This window comes from Triplophysa rosa, unplaced genomic scaffold, assembly GCF_024868665.1.
Source record: "Triplophysa rosa unplaced genomic scaffold, Trosa_1v2 scaffold29_ERROPOS194725, whole genome shotgun sequence".
In the NCBI taxonomy this organism is placed as follows: domain Eukaryota; kingdom Metazoa; phylum Chordata; class Actinopteri; order Cypriniformes; family Nemacheilidae; genus Triplophysa; species Triplophysa rosa.
This window is the reverse complement of record NW_026634315.1, coordinates 145325-168986: the sequence shown is the minus strand read 5'-3', so window position 1 is coordinate 168986 and position 23662 is coordinate 145325. Positions and strand designations below refer to the sequence as shown.

The 23662-nt window shown below is 40.7% G+C and overlaps 1 protein-coding gene across 1 annotated transcript; it reads left to right on the top strand.

The window, feature by feature from the left end:
- The first annotated feature begins 665 nt into the window (after positions 1-665).
- On the top strand, positions 666-22506 carry tnfaip8l3 (tumor necrosis factor, alpha-induced protein 8-like 3). Its single transcript, XM_057327802.1, has 2 exons — positions 666-909; positions 21241-22506. The coding sequence occupies exons 1-2, from the start codon at positions 864-866 to the stop codon at positions 21801-21803; spliced, it is 609 nt and encodes a 202-aa protein (XP_057183785.1). The 5' UTR covers positions 666-863; the 3' UTR covers positions 21804-22506.
- The last annotated feature ends 1156 nt before the right edge of the window (positions 22507-23662 follow it).

The window sequence follows — 23662 nt, the reverse complement described above, 5'->3', positions numbered from 1 at the left end:
GCTGTGAATTGAAGAATGCGCTAAATAATGCAGCCTAACACTGTTTTCATAATAAGAGTTTTCAAGGGGACTATAAAGCGATCTCAAATTCTTGTACAGTTTACATTATTACTCACAATATTTTAGGGGGGCTAAGCTAGAACTGTAGGGAGGCTTTAGCTCCCCCCCATACTGCCTTATTTTAAACCCAACGGTTTGATTCGGGAGAGTTTTTTAAAGTAAACAAATTGTCCACAGAGCCATTAAATTAACCAAACGAACCAAACACTGGGAGATTAAAAACAATATGCACATGAATCATGTTTTTGAGAACAACTTCTACACTTCTTAAAAAGAACATTTCCATTCCTAAACAATTCCTGAAGCTCCATTTACACAGTATTGTTTTGGGAAAACAGTTCCTTGTTTCAAGAAAAGTGTCTTGCCTTGAAAATACCACCAAATGATGAAAAAACAGGCACGAGATCAATTCACAGAGAGCGAGAGCGAGAGAGAGAGAGAGAGAGAGAGAGGGCGGTGGTGGTACAGAAACACAAGAGTTTCCACTCTTAATGTTTTTGTAGGCATCACAATGTCTGAGCTGAGGAGAGAGGGGGAGGAGAGAGAGAGAGAGAGAGAGAGAGAGAGAGAGAGAGAGAGAGAGAGAGAGGGAGAGAGAGAGGGAGAGGGAGGGGGAGGGGGGGAAGGAAGTGAGCGAGAGGAGAAAGTGGAAGAGCTGTAGTGTGTGTCAGTAAAAGAAAGCAGTCTCGCTGCACAGGGAAAAAAGAGGAGCTGGCCAAACAGTGTGCTCTCATTGTGCCTGTTATATTCTGAACACGGACGGCTGGTGCTGGAGAAAACACTTTTCACACGAGAGCAGCGAGATGGACTCGGATTCTGGAGATCAGAGTGAGGGAGAACTCTCTCCAGGTAAGACATGAATTCAGTGTTTCTCTCTGTGTGTGACAGCACAGGCGAGCACAGACACGTGCTGTCATCTCTCTCATTAACACATCCGAGGACTGGATCTGGATGACATGTTAAACACAACCGAGCAGCGGGTATATGCTCAGGTTCATGAGGTGACTGGAGAGCGCTGAGATTCCAAAGGTTCACAGACTTGAGCTGATTATGATACGACTCGTCTGTCGGTGGTAAAGCAAAGTGACAGGTGAGAGAGCTCAAGAAAGAAGCAGACCGTTTTCTTGTGATTATAAAATACAGCAGTCTCGCCGAAAGACTTTTAGTAAAATGACTCTGAGGAAAGACAGACCTCAGTTGTTTCTTCCGGACAGCGATGAAATGCCATTCTCGTATTTGTCTACCAGAAGAGATTTCAACAATGTCTGCAATCAGAATTCTGAGATTTTCTTTTCAACTCAGTTTTCTGTGATGCACGATTATTTGAAACCCTTTCTGTATGTCCACAACCGTCTCAGCTTTGTTTAGTTTTGCTTCTCCTAAGGAATTTTTCGAGAAGTGAAAGTAAATTGACATTTAAAAGAAACATAACTATAAACATCTGATCTATAAAGGAAGCACGCCGTTGGCAATAACATTTGGCTCTGGCTGATAACATGCTGATAAAGAAAATTGCAGGCAACATTTAGTCGTTGGTTTTGTATTGTATTCAAGAGAGCCCTGGAGGAACAAACACTCATCATCCAGTCAAAACGATTAAACTTCTTTAAAGAGCAGTTCCATATTTCACGTAGAAACCTTTTACCTCAAATCATTCTTAAAGAAGCCGTTTTCTCGAAAATGATCGAGGATTTTCCTCAAGTCGTTCCAAAACCTTCTCCTATAAAACACAAGCAGCTGTTTGAAAGTCTCTTTCCCTCACGCTGAAAGATCGAAAGAGCTGATGAAACATACATGTCAGTTGTGAGTGTGTGTTTGGGTTTTTAAAGCTGCTCTGTGAATGAAGCTCTGAGGGAAGGTTGGAGGTTTTCAGCTACTGTGAGGTTTGGCCAAAGATCTTCAGAGAGTCTCTTTCATGTTTCTGTTCTTCCACTGGCTGATCAACTTTTCTCTTCTAGTTTTAGACTCCGACATCAGACCCACAGACCACCCACCACAAGTCCATCCACTGACCGTCTGATTTAAACTGCACACACAAAACCTGACAATGATATTCGACTGGCTGTTGATACAGTATACATACTCACTCTAAAACATGCTGTGTTATTTCAACCCAATGTTGGGTCAAAAAAGGGACCAACCCAACCGTTGGGTTATAAGTTAATTAACCTATGCTGGGTTCTTTTAACCCATTGTTGGGTTTGTCCATATTTGACCCAACGATGGGTTAGAATAACCTGACATTTTTTGTAGCTAGTGTACACACATACTGTATACTGGCTGAGAGGACTGCTGTAGTGCGTAGAGAATTTGACACGTTTTTTTCACAACAGCTGCATGCCTTGTCTTGTCGTTAAAGTTTTCCATATTTATGTGTATAGTATAACCATTTCATGCATATTGTAGGTTTTCACGCAGTGAAAATAGCCCATTTTTGACTAAAATTGTCAGCAAGCTGTCTATCTATAGTGTGGTGACAGTATACAGCGGATGATGCATTTTAGCCAAAATCCAAAGGCAACCTCAGGTTGAGCACATTTTGACTTCCTTCATGTCGCCCATCATTCGTCATGCGAATGTGGTGAGCTTGTCAACCAGATTCCAGAGGTGGGCAGCAGGAAGTTTTCGATGAAGTGAACTTTATGCAAATAGACAAAACAGGAGATTAGCTTGCCTCAGAGTCAGGAATGAAGAATGTATTTTTGGCAGTGGGATGAAAGATGGATACATCTCTCCCATCCTACACGCACGCACGCGCACACACACACACACACACACACACACACACACACACACACACACACACACACACACACACACACACACACACACTACTCATGATGACAAACTGCACAATAGATTAAAGACACACACAGAGCCACATGTGAAATGAAACAGAACTTGCTCTTTCGGAGGTTTTAGGTCTGTCTCCTTTAATTATCAACTTAGTTGCAGATGTTTGTCGTCAAATGATTCAGGAGAAATCAAAGTACAGACAAGTAAAGCACGAGAGTATAAAGAGAAAATGTGGTAGTCTCGCTCTTCACAAGAAATGTATAGTTGAGTTTGAGATGTGTTGTGAGGAGAGACTGAACTGAAGAAGCAGGTGATTGAAGATCATCACTGTCTGGTGAATCTGTCCGTGCGTGTCAACAGAAGCCAGCAGGGAATATTCAAAGCTTCACACACAGAATGTCTGTTTTTCCAGAAGCCAGCAGTTTTCTGCTGAGATGTTTGCTTTGGCTCGTGTGTGTTTTAGTAATCAAAGCTCTTTCCTGGGACATGTGTCCATCTTTACGAGAAATGACACAGGTTTGTGTGTGTGTGTTTGTCGTGTCAGCAAGCCTTAGTCTTTATCTGTAAAAACAAAGACACTGCTGCTTTAGGAGAAATACGTGTGAGAGAGAGAGAGAGAGAGAGAGAGAGGCATGAGTGATAATTGAAGCCAGACTTCATTACACTTACAATGTTCATATAAAGAACAACATGAGTGCCTTTGAAGGACTGACCTGAGCCATATCTAAAGACGGGTACATCACGAGGAAACCAACCAGAAACAGACCATCGACTAGCACAAATGTTTATGAGGGGATAGAGAACATCCTTCCGTTTCATAAAATAACAAACAGAAGCCATTAGGTTGTCATCTGCAATAGCCTAGAGAAAGCATCGGAACATTGAAACCCATGGCAGCGCACTGCAGAGAGAGAAAGAGAGACCATCTGCAGACTGGCATGAAGAAAAAACCTCTCTGTTTCTGCTTCCAAACCCTGCCAGAGGAAAATGAACCCCACCAAAAGATAAAAGACAAGAGGTTCCAGCACCGAGAGAGTTTTCTCCTCCTCACAGCATGAACGTGTGTGTGTGTGAGTGCAGAGAAGAACTTTCCTGGCACTCAGAACACACTCATAATTTGAACTGGCATGCAGACGGCGAGAAGAGCGAGGGAAAATTTGTGCTGAAACAGGGGAATATTTTTCCACTTTCACATTTAAGAATGGATAAAAGTGTTAGTGACTGTATACTTTATTTTTCCCTTCAGCGTTCTCTCATTTACCAGAGGAATGATACACAGCAGACTGCAGTATACACACTCCAATGAAGTGCATGCCGTCTGTTTGGGCTTTAACTGGGAGTCACCACAAAGTATTCACATAACATAGTATACCAGAACCTGCCATGTTCTGCTATATTGTCTTTTTAGGTTTCCAGTCCTGATAACAGTATTTAAAATAATGATATACCTAAAAAAACAATTCTTTTAAAATACATGTATTTCATACTAAGTATAGTTTAAATGTAGTAACATACTTACTGGCACGATTGACTGATATAAAATGATAATTAAACTTTATTTGGAGTACTAATACACAATGCCCATTTCTTCATATTAAGCCTGTGTTTAAATACAAATGTGTTCTTATGTCACTTTTGATTTTTTTATCAAATCAGTCTTTCAATGCAAGATATTTAAAGTGTACCTGAAGTACAATCAAATACACTTAAATATATCCTTAGTTGGACTATTTCTGCACAATTAAAGTATATTAAGTACGAAATTAGTTGCTCCAATTTAGCAGACTTTAAGTTGACCAATTTAGTATATACCACAAGTACAACCGCAGTGTATTTTTATGAAGTACATACGATGTAAATGGACTTGCAGTATACTTAGCATGAAATAAATGTATTTCAAATATATTTTAGTATATTTATTTTTCACTAGGGATACTAATGCTTCAATTGAATAATTGACAGTTTCTGACAATCCAACATAGCATGTATTGTTTATTTTGTTAGGTTTCATCCGTGTACATTGAAATAATGACCATGTATCTTAATACCATATACTGACTTTAATTTTTTACCTCAAGAAGTACTATTATTATTCATTGTTTTTTTTATTATGATGTTTGTAAAGCTGCTTTGCAACAATGAAAATGGTCAAAAGCGCTATTTAATTAACATTGAATTGAATTGAATAACAGCCGTAATAACTAGATAATATACAGTATGTGTTCTTTGGAAAGAGTTAGGGAATTGTAGGTTTGCCTTTGTGAAGGAATTGAGCTCACTGTCCACAGTAGATAGGTCAGATTTAAAACGTAAAAACTTAAATAAACATGAAACTTAAACATTAATGCTGTGTTCAACAACTTCAGATGTTTACTATAGTATAGAGATCGGTTAGATGAAATGAACATGCTTCTCACAAACGTTTGTGTATTTTGACACACACATACAGTAAGCAGTATGTTTGAAGAATGTTTGTGCTGCTTTAAAAAAACTGCAGTGCTCATGGCCACATCCATGGTCACACAACCCATCACTGGTACCCTATGACTATAAAGACTCCTGTTCAGTGCAGTATATGAATTTAATATACTAACATTAAAAACTCATTTTTTAAATGAAATGTGCATGTAATGATGTTATGTGACTATAATGTGGCATACAGTTTGAAATGTTTTGTTTGTCACATGCAAGTGTGTGCAGTTGTTCCAGTGCAATCATAACCTCGCTTTGTGTGTGTGTGTGTGTGTGTGTGTGTGTGTGCGTGCGTGCGTGCGTGCGTGCGTGTGTGTGTGTGTGTGCATGGGTGCGTGTGTGCATGCGTGCGTGCGTACATGCGTGTTTGTTTGTGTTGCTGATCCTAATGTAAGCCCAGCTAGTGTGAGAGCTGTGCAGATAAACCTCACTCCCCGACCTCAAGAGATGCTCTAGAAACAGATGCTAGAGGTCGTGGCCTTTATCCTCCCTGTCAGGGCATCTGTCTCACATGCCGGATCGAGCACAGGTTCGAGGGGGTGCAAGTAGGACCGGTTATACTTACATCTTGTAATTTACACAACTCATATTTAAAGTCTTTCTATTTTAAGAGTCTGTAAAATGAATACAGAAGACACACACACACACATCATAGCTTCACTCTCTAAATGAATATGCTGAATTCATATTCTATATGGGCTCTGTAATTATAAAAGCAACCATTTGGAGAGCTGTGAGAAAAATCGAGCCAAGAGTGACACACACTTACACACACACACACACACACAATGTTATGGGAAAGCTGGCAGGGCCGATGGGGACTGAGAGATTTTCTGGACAGGATCTTACTCAATGCGGTCAGCTTCACTTCTGCACGAGCTGTCTGTACCCCTACAGTAAATGTGATGTGTTTTTATATCCATCAGCACAAAACTGAACTTGATAAGACGTGCTTTTAGTGATGGCCTCAAGAGAATAAATGGAATATATGGGAGTGAAAAAATCCTCCTAGAAATACCCAAACTTTTCATTTTGCCACATCATGTTTGACATTCAATCTAATCTTGCCAACAGGTTTGTGTGAGGTTAAGGAGCAATAATAATGGCTCACATGAACATAATGAAGGTCTGTTTGATCTCTTCACTAGTAGACGACACACTGCTGTGCACGTGACAGAGAGGTGCAGATGCCGTTCATTTCATCTAAAAAGAGAAGTGTGACTTCTGGCAGATCAGATAAACGGCTTCAAAGTTTGTTCCTCGCTGTAGTGAGTCAGATGTTTGTGCTGGGAGTCCATCAGCACTGAAGCATAAGACGAAAAATCCTCAATCCTGGGTGGAGGAACATTTGGGTATCAGGGTTCACGTAGCAAAAATCTGTTGGGAGGGATGCAAAACCATTTAGAATTCAGCTGCCGGGTGCAAAACCAGCTGCGGTTTGTGCCGAGTCTGGAAAACGCACATGTGTGCCAGACCAAGGCGGCTCTTAAATCCATATAATCAGCCTTCTACTGCTACTGCTTTTCTGGAGGACGACACATCAGTCGACCAGTCGTTCATCTGCTCTTTCTGTCTTTAGACTGACCAAACTATGAAAAAACCCACAGGAGACTGTCACTAACCCAACTTACATCAGCAGATGAACGGGGCAGCAATGAATATTTGAAGAGTTTGTTTCTAAAATGGGATAACTTCGTTTTAAAAAAAATGCTAAAATCATGTTTTTATTGTGTTAGTTGGCTATATCTTTTTTCGTTCTTATGGTTCAAATAAAAACAAACCAACTGCAGTTTAATTGATATTAATTGAAATGCACAATAAAAAACATGATTTTTGAACTGTGACGAGGGAGGCGTGACGAGAGCCGTGGGAGGAGGAAGCGGAAGCATAAAACGGAGGAGATCGGAAGCATAAAAGGACGAACAGCAGGAGAATATGGCGAGAGAGGACCGGGCCCGGACAGTCAAGTTTTGTTTACGTTCGTGTGGCCGGCAGTCGTCCGTGAGGGGCTGCCGGCCTGTTTTTACTGCTGTTTATTGTTTATTTATTTTTGATTAAAGTGTTTAAATGTTCGCCGGTTCCCGCCTCCTTCCTTCCCGTTTTATTGAGCTTTTCTACAGTGGTGCCGAAACCCGGGAGGAAGGAGGGACATGCTGTCAAAGAGTCCTTGCCGCTGAGGGGGATCGCGGTGCCGAAGAGTTCGGGCAGCGCGGATGAGGGATGTCCGCGAGCGGCTGCCTGAGGCGTTGGTGCTAGAGCGTGTGCCTGGGTGGGGCGAAGACCTCGCACCGTGTCCTGGGTCGAGGTGGGGTGGCTGCCGTCCGCGAGGGAGCGGAGAGGTCAGCCCCGCTTGCCTTGGGCCGGAGCCTGCTACCGTCCGCCGGATCGGGGAGGAGCAGGAAGCAGGGGACCTGCTGCCGGCTTCCCTCCATCGGAGGAGCCACTGCCGGCCGCCAGGACACGAGGACCTCGCTGCCGTGCCCCTGGGTCTGAGGTGGGGTGGCTGCCTTCCGGGAGGGAGCGGAGGAGTCAGCCCCGCTTGCCATGGGCTGGAGCCTGCTGCCATCCGCCGTGTAGGGGAGTAGCAGGAAGCGGGGAACTTCCTGCCGGCTGCCCTCATCCGGATGAGCCATCGCCGGCCGCCAGGGGGCGGAGGAGGAGCGAGGGAGCGTCTAGTACCACTGCATGGCACCGCGAGGAAGAGCCTCTCGGCTGGCTGAGGACCGAGCGGCAGCGTGTCAGGGAACCAGACCAAATTTTTTTTCCTGTTTCCTCTCTCCCCTCTCTCGCCCCTGTCGATCCTGGTGCTTCTGTCTCCGTTCTCTCATCTGTCCATACCCCCAGGCGCTGGGGCTGTCGAGACTGGCCCCCCGGGGGGGAGTAAGCACAGTCTCGTGGGTACCCCCCGGCCTGTGAGGGGCGATAGGGGTATGTGACGAGGGAGGCGTGACGAGAGCCGTGGGAGGAGGAAAACCTCGTATCTCTCACGGAGGAGATCGGAAGCATAAAAGGATGAACGGCAGGAGTATACGGCGAGAGAGGACCGGGCCCGGACAGTTAAGTTTTGTTTACGTTCGTGTGGCCGGCAGTCGTCCGTGAGGGGCTGTTTTTACTGCTGTTTATTGTTTATTTATTTTTGATTAAAGTGTTTAAATGTTCGCCGGTTCCCGCCTCCTTCCTTCCCGTTTTATTGAGCTTTTCTAAATGAACCATTTAAAAAACAGAGTTATGTCATTTTGGAACCGAACTCTTCATTTATACAGTGCCCTGTGTTTTATTGACATATCATCTGTAGTTCATCTTAACCAGCTTCTATAGTTACCCACGGCATTTACTCTCTCATTCAGTGAAGTATGGTCATCTATTGCATCCCACATAACCCATGAATTCATTTTCTTATTCACCAAATCTCATTTAATGGAGAGAATCACGTGCACGTGGATCCATGTAGTCACGAATTAAATTCATTATTTTCCAGTTTAGGAACACATGAAAATCGAAGATACAATCCAAATGCTGATGGCAAGACAACACATACAGTATGGGTCCTATACTGTATACTGTACAGACACAAGCAGATCAACATTTACAAACGCTTAATAACAAAACATACTTGACTGAGTTTGCTGTAGATATAAAATCATGATATACAGAAGCAAGTCTACCCCAGATTTGTGTATTAGAAAGAAGGCAGCAATGTTTATAAAATAAGATTCCCTTCACCTTTATCTCTCTCGATGAAAACACATGAACATCCCTACACGCCTGACCTGCAAACACGTTTACTGTACTGCTTTTACCACATGACCTTTATTCAGTCAGTCAGTCAGTGATATCTGCGCTATAAATTGATTTCAATCACCTCAGGGCAAAATCCAGCATTTCACAGACAGCTCTGGCCTTTGTGTCATAAACACAACACACACACGCGCGCGCGCACACACACACTTTAACCTATATGCGATATAATCAGACAAAGTCATCATGAGGCTGGACTGATCTCAGATCAGATCACAATGAAATATGTGATGATATTATGTGAGCTGCCTAATCATAGATCTGAACACACGTGAATCACCTGAGAGAACAGACACTCTTCTGCAGTGCAAATAAATGTCAATTGAATTAAACAGAAGTGCGGTAAGTCTGAGCAGCAGGTATTGATTTCGAATCAGAGTTCCTGTGTGTTTGGGAATAGTCCACATCATCTGTGTGTCCAGCAAGAACAAAAAAACAGGAGCTTCATTTTTGCATCACTAGTCACATCATCAGCGGTTGTCACATACATTTTGTGAATTTTTTTCCTTTAGGAAAAATGTAGTCGATGGAAAATGAAACAAATATTGAGATTAAGGATGAAAACAGCTTTAGAATGAAAGTGGATGGCATACTTTACTCCTTTTGATCTGGAAAATATCTTATTATTTTTATTATTACATCTAGGTATGAGTCTTTCTTTTCTCATGTTCTATTGCATAAGAAGCTTTGCTCTTTCATCAGGCCAGAAGCTGAGGCGGGTCAATCATTTTTTCCAGCGAACTCTCTCTCTCTCTTCATCATGGCTCACTCTTTCCCCTGCTCTCTTCTCCTGTCACATTTGACTCATTTTCTATCCCATCATTGTTGGTGGTATGGAAAGAGTGAAGTGTGTGTGTCTTTTGAATGTTGACAGCTCTTCACAGGAGTAAACGTCAGTGTTGGGTTAATGCTGATCCCACCACACACAACCGATGACTTTCTCACAGCGCCCGTGTTCGCTTTTAAATCCTAAATAACGAAGTTATACAGTTATATAAGCTTTGTCATCTCCATTCAGGATAAATGACCAAATGATGTCACATTGGGGAGCCCCTCCTACCGTGAAATCTCATTGGTCCAATATCTTCCTCCTCTTAACGCTACATCAAACATGTCGTTATTCTTTGTGATGGTGTCACACGACACACTGAATTGAATTTGGTCCACTGTCTTCCATCGGTGTGTAAACTGCATTGTGATTGGTCTTTTCTATGTAGCATATTTAACCATGTACTGTACTGTCATGTGATGTGTCAACAGTGCCGTCACATTGGGGAGGAATGGGGGAGCACAATAATGTTTACATTTCACAACTCATCTCAAAGTCCCGCATGACGAAAATGAAGCTTCTGACAATAAAAAGTAAACAGTGACAGCATGTTTTTGTACTCCAGGATAGTAAACCATTGAAATTGAAATCTGTTGAGAAATGTAAATGTTATTGTGCAGTTTGGCTGTTGATTTGTATGTGTTTATAGGGCAGTCTTACCCCGTTCATGATGGTGGCACTGTCTCTATCACACACAATCATTTTCACCAACATTTTGTAACATCTCTCACAAAAAAGCTCAGAGGAATTGTGTACACCGGACGCTCCGTGAGAGAATGCTCTTGTTTGTTTTACTGACTGCTTCTCTATTTTCTTCAGGAACGAGTTTCCAAACTAAAACTGACTGGGATTCCATCTTTCAAAATCAGTTTGTGTGTGTTTTTAGGGTTTAGGGTGTGTTGTGATTGAGGGAAGAGAGGCTGATTTCATGATCTTGAAGTCCTTCAGGAGGCCACACTAAAGCTGCTTTCAGACATCAGAATGAGAAAGACCAAGACCAGAGAAGACCCAAATACACCATCATGATCTTTAGTGTCTGTGCCGCTGTGACATCACTTCCTGTATGACTTTTCCTGAGAGACTGTCAGAGATTGAAGCTCTGGTTTGGTCGAGAACTGACAAAATGATTTTCTTCAGAAACACTAATTCTTACTGTGTTTGTTTGTTTGTTTATTTATTTAAATAGCACATTTAAAAGCAACTCACGTTGACCTGTGCTCTTATCTTCTCTTCAACATGTTTGCTTTTATCTGTGCTTGCTTTAAAAATGACACTTCCAGTCTAAACACCTGACACACCAATGCTTATCTCTCAACTGCTAGTCTGGAACTGTTTGGAAAAGGTTCCTCTGAAAACATGATGTTGTGTTTTCTTGTTCATTGGCGAGCTGCAGTGTCTTATGGGACATGCACAACCACATCATTTGTAAACCTTAGACAGAGAGCAACATTCAAAATATTCATAATAACATCCTAATCCAAACAAAACAGCACGCACACGCATTCACAACAATATTTGTTTATGTAAAATAACATATTTGTTTTTGTGGTAATATTTTTTTTTTTCTGTTGGGGGGGTGGTGTTCACATGTGTGTTGTGTCTAGTGTTGTGTGTTTTCAACACCTTTTTAATGAATCCTTCAGCGTTTGAGAAAGATCACAGCTGACAACTTCACACCCTCACACACGCACGCACACATAAAGTAAAAAATAGAATAAAGAAGGTCACAAGTCAATACATCAGGGCTGAATCAAAGAGTGAAAAATGAAAGAGATTCTGGAAGAGATGGTTTCTACTGTCCCAGAGAAACACTGAATTCATATCTAGACCATGGTAAAAACCACATCTTCAGTTCTCTGTATGAGCTGCATTCTGTACATAACACAGACTAATATAACCCAAATATACCCGAAATAATGTCAACTGGACAGAAATACAAATATCCATGCCTTTATTACCGTATAAGGAATCTGCGGTTACGTTCATATTCCCTGAAAGCCTCGTCAGTAGGGATTCATTTTTATGTCCCTGTCTGAGTAATAAAATGTGTCATTAAGTCGTGTCGTTCAAACTTAGATTTGTTGAACTGTCCCTTTAATCCGGCTGGAAGTGTATCAACAGCTATAAACAGAAGTTAAAGCGTGAATCGATGATTATTTCAAGCAGAATTGTGCGTGTGGGCAAAGATAAAGACTTAATCACTAATAATCACTGGCCGATGATGATGTCTACACTAGCATTAAACTAAACATCTGTCTAGATGTTGTGTTATTCAGACGGAGTTTCATGAATGTATTTTGACACGAGAGCATTTGAGTTTGATCTCGTGAGGAAACACAAACAGCTGCACTGATGCTCAAATCCGTTGGGTTATTTGGTCCATGGCCAAGAAAAGCAAACTTCCTTTAACTGCATTTTACACTCTTCATCCTGAAAGACCTCTGAAATCTGATTTCTAACAGAACCATAGTAAGGTCAACTGAATTACATGTACATGATACATACTATAGTTTCTCCCGGCTGGTCTCTTCATCGGTCAGATGTTTAATGTCACCACACAGACTTTGCTGATTAAATTTACAGAGATTCTAAAGAAAACTCTCTAGAGACACAACACACATCACTATAAGACTCAAACCAACCTAGATACCTAGAACCTTCTATGGGGACTTTCCATGCACATAATGATTTTTATACAGTATAAATAATGTCAAATATAAATGATCAAATAAACATCATTTTGTGTGATTAATGATCAATGTTCATCAATGTGTATTAGACTTTACCATCAATGGGCCTCATTGGGGACATTGGACATGTCCAGTTTGATAGATAAACCTGAACACACACATCTCCCCGTGAGGCTGTCAGGTAAATTTAAGTGTGATGTTGTGACAGTCATTAGCAGTTCTCTCACTGTCACCATCACGTATCACTGCTATGACAGGAGGATTATGGGTACAGGAGCTCCCGGGGTTCACTGCTGTCGTTATTATTCACATTATCAGTCATGTGTCCGCTGTATGAAACCAACACAAATATGACATTACTTTTAAACATGGACGTAACAATAATGCACTTTTGGACGTAACAATAATGCACTTTTATCCATTACAGCACAGGTCAAATGAGAATAACACCATTGTTTCTCTCAGGCAGTAATGAGATGATATTCTTTTGCTCACATCCCCATTAAGTCCTTTGTATCTTTAAAAATATTCAAAACATTATTCGAGTGAAAAAGGAAACGTATATGTCCTTTATCTTAAATCAGCCACATCATTTTCATACTGAGACGCATTGAAATGATAACATGTATTCACACGTGGAGGTGGTTAGAGCACAGCACTAGCAATGCCAAGGTCATGGGTTCGATCCCAGGAGATCGCACATAGTCAGAAACAACATGTATAATACAACGCAATGTAAGTCGCGCTGGATAAAAGCGTCTGCCAAACGCGTAAATGTAAATGTAATGTCCTGTACCAACAAGTTATTTTAAAGAAACACAGCCAACAGTTTGCTTGTGAAATGTTTGTACTAAAACAACAGACACCGGACAAAAGTTTGTCTGTGTAATTTAAATAAACACAGTGTAGATGTGAGAGAGCTCTGACATCATTTGTTTGCAGATTCCTCTTCATTTGGTATATTGTGATGTAATGTAAGAACATTTATTCATTTTTAAGAGCGTCTTAAGTGCCCTCGCACTTCTGAAGATCACAACCTGAGCTCATGTCCTCACTGCAGCAGACAGTGTCTGATGTCTGCTTACTGTACACACGAACACATGCACAGAAACACACACACACACACACACACACACACACACACACACACACACAGTCTGCAGAGAATACAAGACAACACAGCTCAAAACAAACTAAACACAGGGAACACAGTATATAATATAAACACATAGTCACCATCTGTCCATAAATGCATGCGCACGTACTGCATTTCATATATAGAGAATAACACTTTGTCATTCCCTCTGTTGGTGTTCTGCATGATCCTGAAAACATAGGCGTGTGTGCAGCGGGTCTGTAGATCAGGTGTCACAGGTTCACATCATCAGAGAGAGAGAGATGCTAAACAAAGCCCTGATTCACTTTAACAACAAACAACAGCGTTGACACAGAGAGAGAGAAAGAGAGAGAGAGAGCCTGACGCAACGCACACTACAATACACACACTGTACAAAAACACATCTGTAGTCATCGCTAAACTGTTGCTCATGGTTAGCGCTGGGCATCTGAGATTTTTGTGATGTGTGTAAATGTTTGAGTGGCAGCGAGTTCATATGAGATGTTGAAAGTATTTGTTGACCTGTTGGCCTTAGGAGAGCATGATTGGCATCTCATCGTGGCTCATCTACATGCACAGGTTGATAATGGATTACATTTTAAGCCTGACCCATAAGATTGTGGGTTTAGTTTTAGTTTCTTTTGTTATGATGCTTCCATCACAAATGTTTTAAAACGACATGTTCCATCACATGCTGTATGCTGTTCAATTTAAGTTTTTAAATTTATTCTTAACTTCTGATTGCATTTTGGATTTGATGGATAATTTTATTTCTCAAAAAAATAGATATTTTGATATCAAACAGTAATTGGAGGGCAACTTCGACTAAAGGCGAAATATTCAATTAGAAAACCGGATTTGTCTCTGGAAGGTCCCGAAGTTTGTGTGGTCTCCTGGATCATCTCTGACCTCAGTGTCACCAGTGCCATGTACTAGCAGTTGAGCTCAATCAGAGTAAAGCTCATCATTGAAAGTCTTTGTAAAGGTCAGAAGAGGCTTCATCTCCTCACCTGACCACCTGGCATGAGTGAATGAATTTCACTCTGGTATTCTGACAGTTTGAAATAAAAGAGATCAGAGCCTCGGTCAGGCATTTCTGTGGCATTCTCAGACACGCCTGCTGACATAAGACTGATGTGTGTGAGGCAGTGAGCGGGAGTGACAGGCTCTCTGTTAATGACAATCACTTCTGTTATAGCAACATTTTGAAAATGATTTGAAATCAAATTTCCTCTCGGGTGACCCACGTTTCCTACAAATAAACAAGAGACAACAAAACCCTCCTCCCTCTGCTATCTCGCCAGCTCTGCCCAAAATAAACCCACACGCTCATGAAGCCCGCTGACGTTTCGTCATGATGGCCTAGACACCAGAGATCTGTTTCAAACCTCAAGAGCTGCCTCTCATCTTCAGTCATAAAACATCAATATTGTACAGCATATGACTTTCACGTTGCTAAAAATGAAAAAAAAAAACTCAACTCATTTAGCGAAGGTTTATATGTGACCCTGGCCCAAAGGCCAAAAAACGTTGTTTAGGTCAAAATTATCCATTTTTCTTTTATGCCCAGAATCATTAGGATATTAAGTATCATGTTCCATGAAGATATTTTGGAAATTTCCTACCGTAAATATATCAAAACTTTATGTTTGGGAGTTATGTTATGCTAAGGACCTCATTTGGACAAATTTAAATGTGATTTTATGAACGTTTTGATTTTTTTGCACCCTCAGCTTCCAGAGATTTAAATATTGTCCAATCTTAACAAACCATACATCAATGGAAAGCTTATTTATTCAGCTTTCAGGTGATATATAAATCTAAATTAAAAAAAAAATTGACCCAAAAGACCATAGGGTGCGTTTATATTTGGCATTAACATGCGACCTGTATCTGGATGTTGTCCACATACACATTGAAAAGACACGTGTAAACGCGCTTCTGTCATCCGATCAGCGTGTCCTGATCCAGAGGTAGTCGAGGACGCATTGTGATCGGATCTCAGTGTAATGTAAACGCAATCCAGACAGTTTATCTACATTTACAGGTACAATTTCACAGAAAACCCCGCCCGCTATCATTATTCTCTCGTCTGTCCGAAGCCTGTCAGTGCGGAGCAGATGACAAATACAGAGGAAAGTTTACTCTTGCTCACGCACTCTTGCATAGTCGTTCATTTTCCCACAAAATGATCGTGGATACTTTATTACAGTGTATCATTATTTGCAGTCTACAGAGGGTGTATGTCAAATCACACGAGATGTTTTCTTGACCACTTCAGCTTTATCATCACATAGGTTATTTGTGACTGCCACGAACGGGTTTTACTCGCACACACAGCGCCACTGGTGTTTTTAAACGCATCATTTGTTTATTTTCATGTCACAGACACGAATAGCAACACTTTACCAGCTTGTTTCCAACATATATATAGGCTACTTGTGTGTGTGTATTTACATTACTGTATAGCATACGGCGTAATATACTCTCCGTTTTCCCGCTGTCCCGAGGGCTGCTGCCGTGTCTCGTACCGTCCCCGGAAGACAGATTAAGCGGCAGCCGCGCAGCTTGAAACGGAGCTCTGAATACACCGTGTATCATTTAAACACAGAAACAAGATTGTATAGTGTTGCTAATAGCTGATGTCAGTAAGCACGCTATTTAGGGCGCAGACCAAAGAAACGACGTGCTGTCACTTTCAGCCGAACCAACCCAAATAGACGAGAACGATGTAAGTGGTCGCTTTTGATCATAGTAACTTCGGCCTACTTATGTGATTATTTTATGTGACATGAATAAACAATTGGTGTGTTTAAAAACACCGTTTGAGTCTGTCTGTGTGTGCGTGCGCGCGCGAGTGAAACCCGCCACAGCTCAAGTACAAAAGCTTGTGTCATTTTACAAACGTCCTCTGCTTATACTTTCACATATAAGATCATTAATCGTTTTAACCGCGGTTTACTTCCCACCGCTGCCTCGAGTTCAACATGGCTGCGTATCAAATCTGTAACATGCTCATCCTCCCCGTTATACGTGTTGTGTGAAATCTCCCCGCACCGGGGCTATTTTTAAATCGCAGGCTTATTAAAATAATGGGCGGGAAACTATAGAGATCCGATCAGTTATCCAGATGTGGAAGCCACTTGATGACAAGTGTAAACGCGCTGTGTCCTGATTGTCTGAAGATCCGATCTGCTTGTTCGGATAACCGAGATCGCATGTTAATGCCAAATATAAACGCACCCATATTTACATCAAATTATTGGCAAGGCTTTACAATAAGATTGTATTTGTTGACATTAGTTAACAACAGGGACTAACATTAAACAAAACCTCTACAGCATTTATTCATCTTAATTCGTCTTATTTTGGTATTACTGTAATTTACATGAACAAAGATGCTGTAACAATTTATTTTTAGTTCATTTTGCTAATGCATTAATGTAAATACACAGCTCTCCGAATACTCGATTGTAAAAAAGGGCTTTATATATTAACTAATGAAAACATAGAGCAATTCTAGATCATCAGTTTGACTGTAAGTCAATGGTGGCCTCTGTCGGTTGGGCAAACACAACCAGTGGCTTCACCTCATGCCGCTGGTTTATGCACAATCCAGTCATTTGCTGTATACAGATCAGTAGTTCTCAAACTGGGGGCCGGGGCCCCCGAGATGGATCCAGGGGGCCACAGATTTTGTGGCATTTTATGAAATATAGAAATTGATCATAGATTTTATGCAATCAAACATCAGAAAAATAAGACCACCAGACAAAAGAATTGATGTTTCAGCATTGTATAACCGAATATGTTTTTGTTTAAATAAAAATGTTAAATTTAAGATTATAAGTCTTTATTTAGGGGGCCGCAAAGCGATGCACTCTACACAAAGGGGGCCTTACAACGAAAAAGTTTGAGAACCATATAGATGAGTGGAATATCCCTTACTTCATAAATCGGCCCGTAAAGTGTTATGGTATTGTTTCAGCTCTACACTTTTAATATAAAGTATAAAAAATGTAATTAAATACCTTACATAAATAACAACAACATACTAAAAATTAAACAACTTTAGAAAGCACATACAGAGTGATACTATGATGTTTACATTTTGATAAAACAGTTAGCACATCCCTCCTGAAGTGCATTACTCATGAGAAAAAATACATCAACAATTCAATGAAAAGCAAAAAGAGGAAGATTTCCATGACCATAAGCACTCTCTTAGAAAAGCCCAAAACTGAACTTGTGTGTTCTTCCTGAGAACTGAGTGTAGTGTGCACAAAAACACACAGCGATTGTTTTCTGGGTCTATGTACAGTAACATCAATGTGTGGTGTGATGTTTAACCAAGTAAAGATTCAGAGGAGAATTGTGCTAAATGTGATAGCTAAGATGCAGTGCCAACCCTTCAGTCAGAGCAAACAGCTTGCGCTTATATTAGCACAATCCATTAGTCAGTGAGCCTACATTGTATTACATTACAAAACAAAACAAACTATCAAGCTGACTTCTGCGAACACAATGATGCTCAGAACTAACATCATATTTCTGTGCTGTTTGTGTGACGGCTTTGAAGCAAAATTTGAGTTCATTACAGAAGAGTAACTGAATCTAAGAAACAACACTGTTCATCACATTTACTAGCCAAATAAACCTAACTAGCAAATAAACGAACTTATAAACCACTCGCGTTTTTCCACAACCCAACACACCTCCTTTTTATGTAGTGTCTTGGAAATACTTTTGGAACACTTTTGCCTATAATTGCATTTTTACGTGACATATTTTGTTAGTAGATGACCACAGGTTTCATGAAATAAAGTACATATGTTGTGTTTCTAATTTCACTTTCCCTGGAGCATTTCACTCAAATATAACAGTAACCCAGCTAACACATGACCTACTTTATTACGTAATTACGTAATTTATTGGTCATTTTTGGTAATTTCGTGATTTACCAGCTGGCAACGTAGCTGGCACGTCCCAGGCACGTAATTTCATTACCATTAAATGACCAATTCATGACGTCGCCTGAACGAACTCCTGACGATACGCGATAACCAAAAATGGTCCAGTTACGTACTATATTCGTAGTATTTTGGTAATTACATGACCTACTGGTAACGTAAAGTACACGTCCTAGGCATGTAATTTCATTACCAATAAATGACCAATTCATAACGTCACATTTCCTAACGTTGCAGGATAACCAGGAACGGTCCAGTTACGTAATATAGTGGTAATATTTTGATATCAACATGACCTGCTGTTAGCGTAACTGCCAGGTCGCAAGCACGTAATTTCATTACCATTTATATTAGCCCATGCTTAACATTGACGATTCACACGCCAATTATTATGCTGGTTTAAAACGTTTTTAGTCTGAACATTGTAAATCTGCCAGATTTACAAGAGATTTAACACGCTATGCAGGCTGCTCTGTGTTGTATGGGAATATTATCAGGCTACAGCACGCGCCTCCCGCCTTGGCTCAAGTTCAGAGCAGCGCGCGCACAGCTGAACTGCGCCTGACAGGACCGCTCGTTTATTCGAAGTTCTAATTTCACAACAGTGGATTAAAGAGTTGTATAAATCGCATTTTAAATGAAATATTTACTCGTAAACTGACAGAACAAAGTTCCTCTGACAGGAAATTCCGTTTTATCAGGTGAGAGACTCCAGTTGCTTTTCAACAAATGGCGTTTATGAAGAAAAAAAAGCACCTGAAAGCACTGTTTAAGGTTTTTTTTATTTTTAAGGTATTTATACAGCAGCGGGATCATCACCAAAATAGGAATGTTTCCTCTGACAAAAAAAATCATTCATGGAAGACATAGCCTATATTGGTTTGTATGAAATGTATAAAATGTTCTTTAAGTAATTATTTGGTTTTATTTTTATATTATTTAGCACTGGTGGCTGTTAAGAGCAGAGTGACCATGGCAACCAGAATATGAACTGAAGACTGAAAACATCAAAATAATGACAAAAGACCAACAACACCACATTATGTAACTTAACTCATTTCAAAGTGTTTTTGTTAACATGTATCTGTAAATTATTTTGCAGCATGCTTAAATCATATGTTATGTACACTGTCTTTATGCTGTTTTATAACTATTATATAGTTATTATGTATTTAAATAGCTGTCATACAAATTACTGTTAATTGATATAAACCTGTTCCACGTTTCTTGAAGCTTTTATTCTTTTATTATTTTGACAGTTGTTTGAAGCAAAGTAATAAAATGTTATTGTGTACTGTTGTACAATAAATTAACTGAATTTTGAATATGCATTTGTCATTTATATGAATATATTAAAAACTATCTGACGTTGTCACAACGGTATGATTACGTAATCTAGTAACGTTGTGACAACTGGAAAAGTGAAATTCCCGGATTCGTTGCAACAACGTAACTCCGTGATGTTGTTAGTAAGTAACCTCCACGTTGTGACAATGTTAACAAAACACTAGTTACGTTGCCACAACGGAAGTTTGGTCGTCATATTACGTTGCAGTTACGTAACAATCACGTGATATGGTTAGCTGGGAAGGGCCCTATTTTAACAATCTAGGCGCATGGTCTGAAGAGCATATCGCAGGTGCACTCAGGGTGTGTCCAAATCCACTTTTGATAGTTTAACGACCGGAAAATGGTTGGCGTGACCGGGTCTAAATGGGTTGTTCCGATTCTCTTAATGATTAATGGGTGTTTTTTGGGCATAACGTGCAGTAAACCAATCAAGTCTCCTCTCTCATTCCCTTTAAGAGCCAGTTGCACTCGTGCCATGGCGGATTCGCTATTTACACGGCGGAATTTGCAAGAGCAAAGACTGGACGCTTCTCTAGAGAGGAAACGCATCTGCTCATGCTTGAGGTTAAAGTGCACAAGCAGACCATCTAAAGGACAAGCCAGATTTTTATCTTTATGTCCACAATAATAATCTTTTACATTGTACTCCATTTATTTTTTATATTTGGCATGTTTGTGTGCTCCTGCCGTTCCCTATGTGTAATCACTAAAGTGAAAGCGCGTTGTCTGTTGCACAGTCTATTTTCAATTTCTCAAAATAGCAACACACCTCTTTTTTAGACAAGCACGCCCATGGGCACACAAATGAGTGCAATTTGCTATGTAAACAACGTGGCGCAGGGCAGGAAAATGAGAACTGCATTGGGCTGAAACTAGCAAAAACACTTGCGCTGTGCCTTGCGCCGCATTGCGCTGGGTGTACGATACGGCCTTAAATGTGTCAGAGGAAGGAGAAATGAGCAGCAAAGGGATGCGACTTCTATAATGGAGGATATGACATTTTAACACAATATGTTTCAAGTAGAGCTTTTGAGTCTTTTTATCCCCTCAGTACTGCATTCCATTTGATGACTACATCATTTATTTTGTTTTATTTGGACTGCACAAGTGTTTACGTGGAAAAACAAACGTAGTGACTTTGCATTCTTCTCTTCACAGGTCAGGAGAGTTTCAACTCCAAGAGTTTGGCGCTTCAGGCCCAAAAAAAGATCTTGAGTAAAATGGCTACCATGGCCGTGGCGAACCTCCTCACTGATGACACCAGCAGTGAGATTCTGGACGAACTCTACAAGGCCAGTCGTGAGTACACCAAGAGCAAAAAGGAGGCCCACAAGATCATCAAAGACGTCATCAAGATTGCTCTAAAGATCGGTATTCTCTACCGTAATCACCAGTTCAGCCATGAGGAGATGGAGACCGTGGAGCGCTTCAAGAAAAAGATGAACCAGGCGGCCATGACGGTGGTGAGCTTTTATGAGGTGGAGTACACATTTGACCGCGGCATTCTTTCCGACTTGCTGATGGAGTGTAGGGACCATCTCCACGAGCTGGTGGAGCATCACTTGACGGCACGCTCCCACGGCCGCATCGACCACGTTTTCAACCACTTTGCACACGTGGATTTCCTCACCGAGCTGTATGGCCCGTCAGAAGACTACAGACTCAACCTCAGGAAGATCTGCGATGGGATAAACAAACTCCTGGATGAGGGCATACTTTAACCCAGCCTCCGGTTCACGTTTTCTCAGATCAGCTCCATCGGGCTTCTGAGAGTTGAACTGATGGCTTTTATGAAACTTTTGTGTGTTTTATGTTTATGTGGGAAAGATCGGTTTGTCATGATAACTTGATCATGTGATTGTAACCAAACCTGTAGGGATGGGCACCCAGACGCTTGTTAAAATCCCACCCTGGTCAAGAAAAACTGCATACCGGGTGATTGTCTGAGGAAAATCCCTTAAGGTGTCCTGTAAACCAGCCCTTTTGTGAGCAACTGCAGGAACGTTTCAAACGACAATGCACTGTATGAAAATCAGTCTACCTACCCTTTAAGAATGGCCTAGCAATGCAAGCCTAGCTTTCTGTAAGAGCCGGCGAATTGATTGGAGAAGTTAAGCGGTTAAAAATGTAATGTCTCAGAAGCTTTGAGAGCTTATCTGATAAATGGCATGCATCTTTGTTGAACGGAGCGCAAGCCAAAATAAATACGTACATGAAGTGCAGTCGAAAGATTGTGAATAAACTTTGGGGTCTTGGTCGTCTTTGGTCTTCTGTCTTTTTGTATCGACTCAGCTGTCCCATGATCCTGTGTTTGGACTTTACAGATCCTGATGTTTCTGAGCATGTAAATGTTTGATCATACAGGAGAGAAATGTGACCCCAAGAGTGTAGCACTATTCTCTGTCATTAAACATTCCTTATGAACTCTCACAAGTGTCCTTTTGTCATTTTAACTTACTCTGATTGGTCCGTGTTTGACTGGAGGTGCTGGTTATCTAAAGGCTTCAGATATTAAACAGACAGTGCAGTGCAGTACCATTGTATGAATGGGGGGGATGCAATGCTCGATATGGCCGATCTAGCGACAGGAAAAACAGCCAATCATCAATCATTACAGACTGATGATGGTCAGTGGGAGGGGCTCTGTGCAGAGAGATACTTGCCAGTCTGCATGTGCAGCAATCTGCTAAAAGGTGTTTTTCATTGCAAACTGTCATTTGAGCTAAAAAAAGGAATATTCATAGAATTGAAGTCGGAAAAGTTTTATTCTGACATTATCAAGCAATTTTAGAAATATCTATCTGCCTTCTCGCATTCCCTCAACTTGATAGGACTTGATAGGCCACCAAGTGTGTGTTGGTGAAAGAGAACATCTATCTCATGATATCGGGATCGTTTTTCAGCTTTTTGCTGGATTTTCGCAGGGTGAATAATACTGTATGAGTTTAATGAAAGCACTGAATTGTTGCAAAACTAAAAAAGACCACCGTTGCAAATACTTTTACTTTAGAAAATGCTCACCATTTGTCATAATGTTTTTGAAACCTTTGAAACCTTGCTTTTCATCCAGCCTCAAGTGTTTATTTTGTAATCCCTCTTTACTGATGACTTGAGGAGAACCGACTGACAACATTTGACAGTTTTTCCCATTATGGTAGTCAATGGTGGCCAAGCATTTTTCCAAATATCGTTCTCTGTGTTCATCAGAACAAAGACATTTACAGAGTAAATGATGACAGAATTTTCATTTTGGGGTGAACTGTTCCTTTAACTGAACACATCTCTGTGTTGTGTTGTCCCTGTTAAATTTAAGACAAAATCAACACTAAATGACTCATAATGTACTAAAAGAAAAGTGTGTAACAATTACATAATATTATAAACACATCCTTTTTGAGTGTGTCATATGGTAAGCATCCATTGAAAACTAAATTATATGTGCATTAGGCTGTCATAAGAATAATATGCCAACGGATAAATATGCTGTCATTTTAATATAAAGAACAGAGAAAGTTTGCAATAGATCAGGGTGAATGAAATAGAAACAAAGCAGGTATGAGGTGATTCAATTACTTTGATA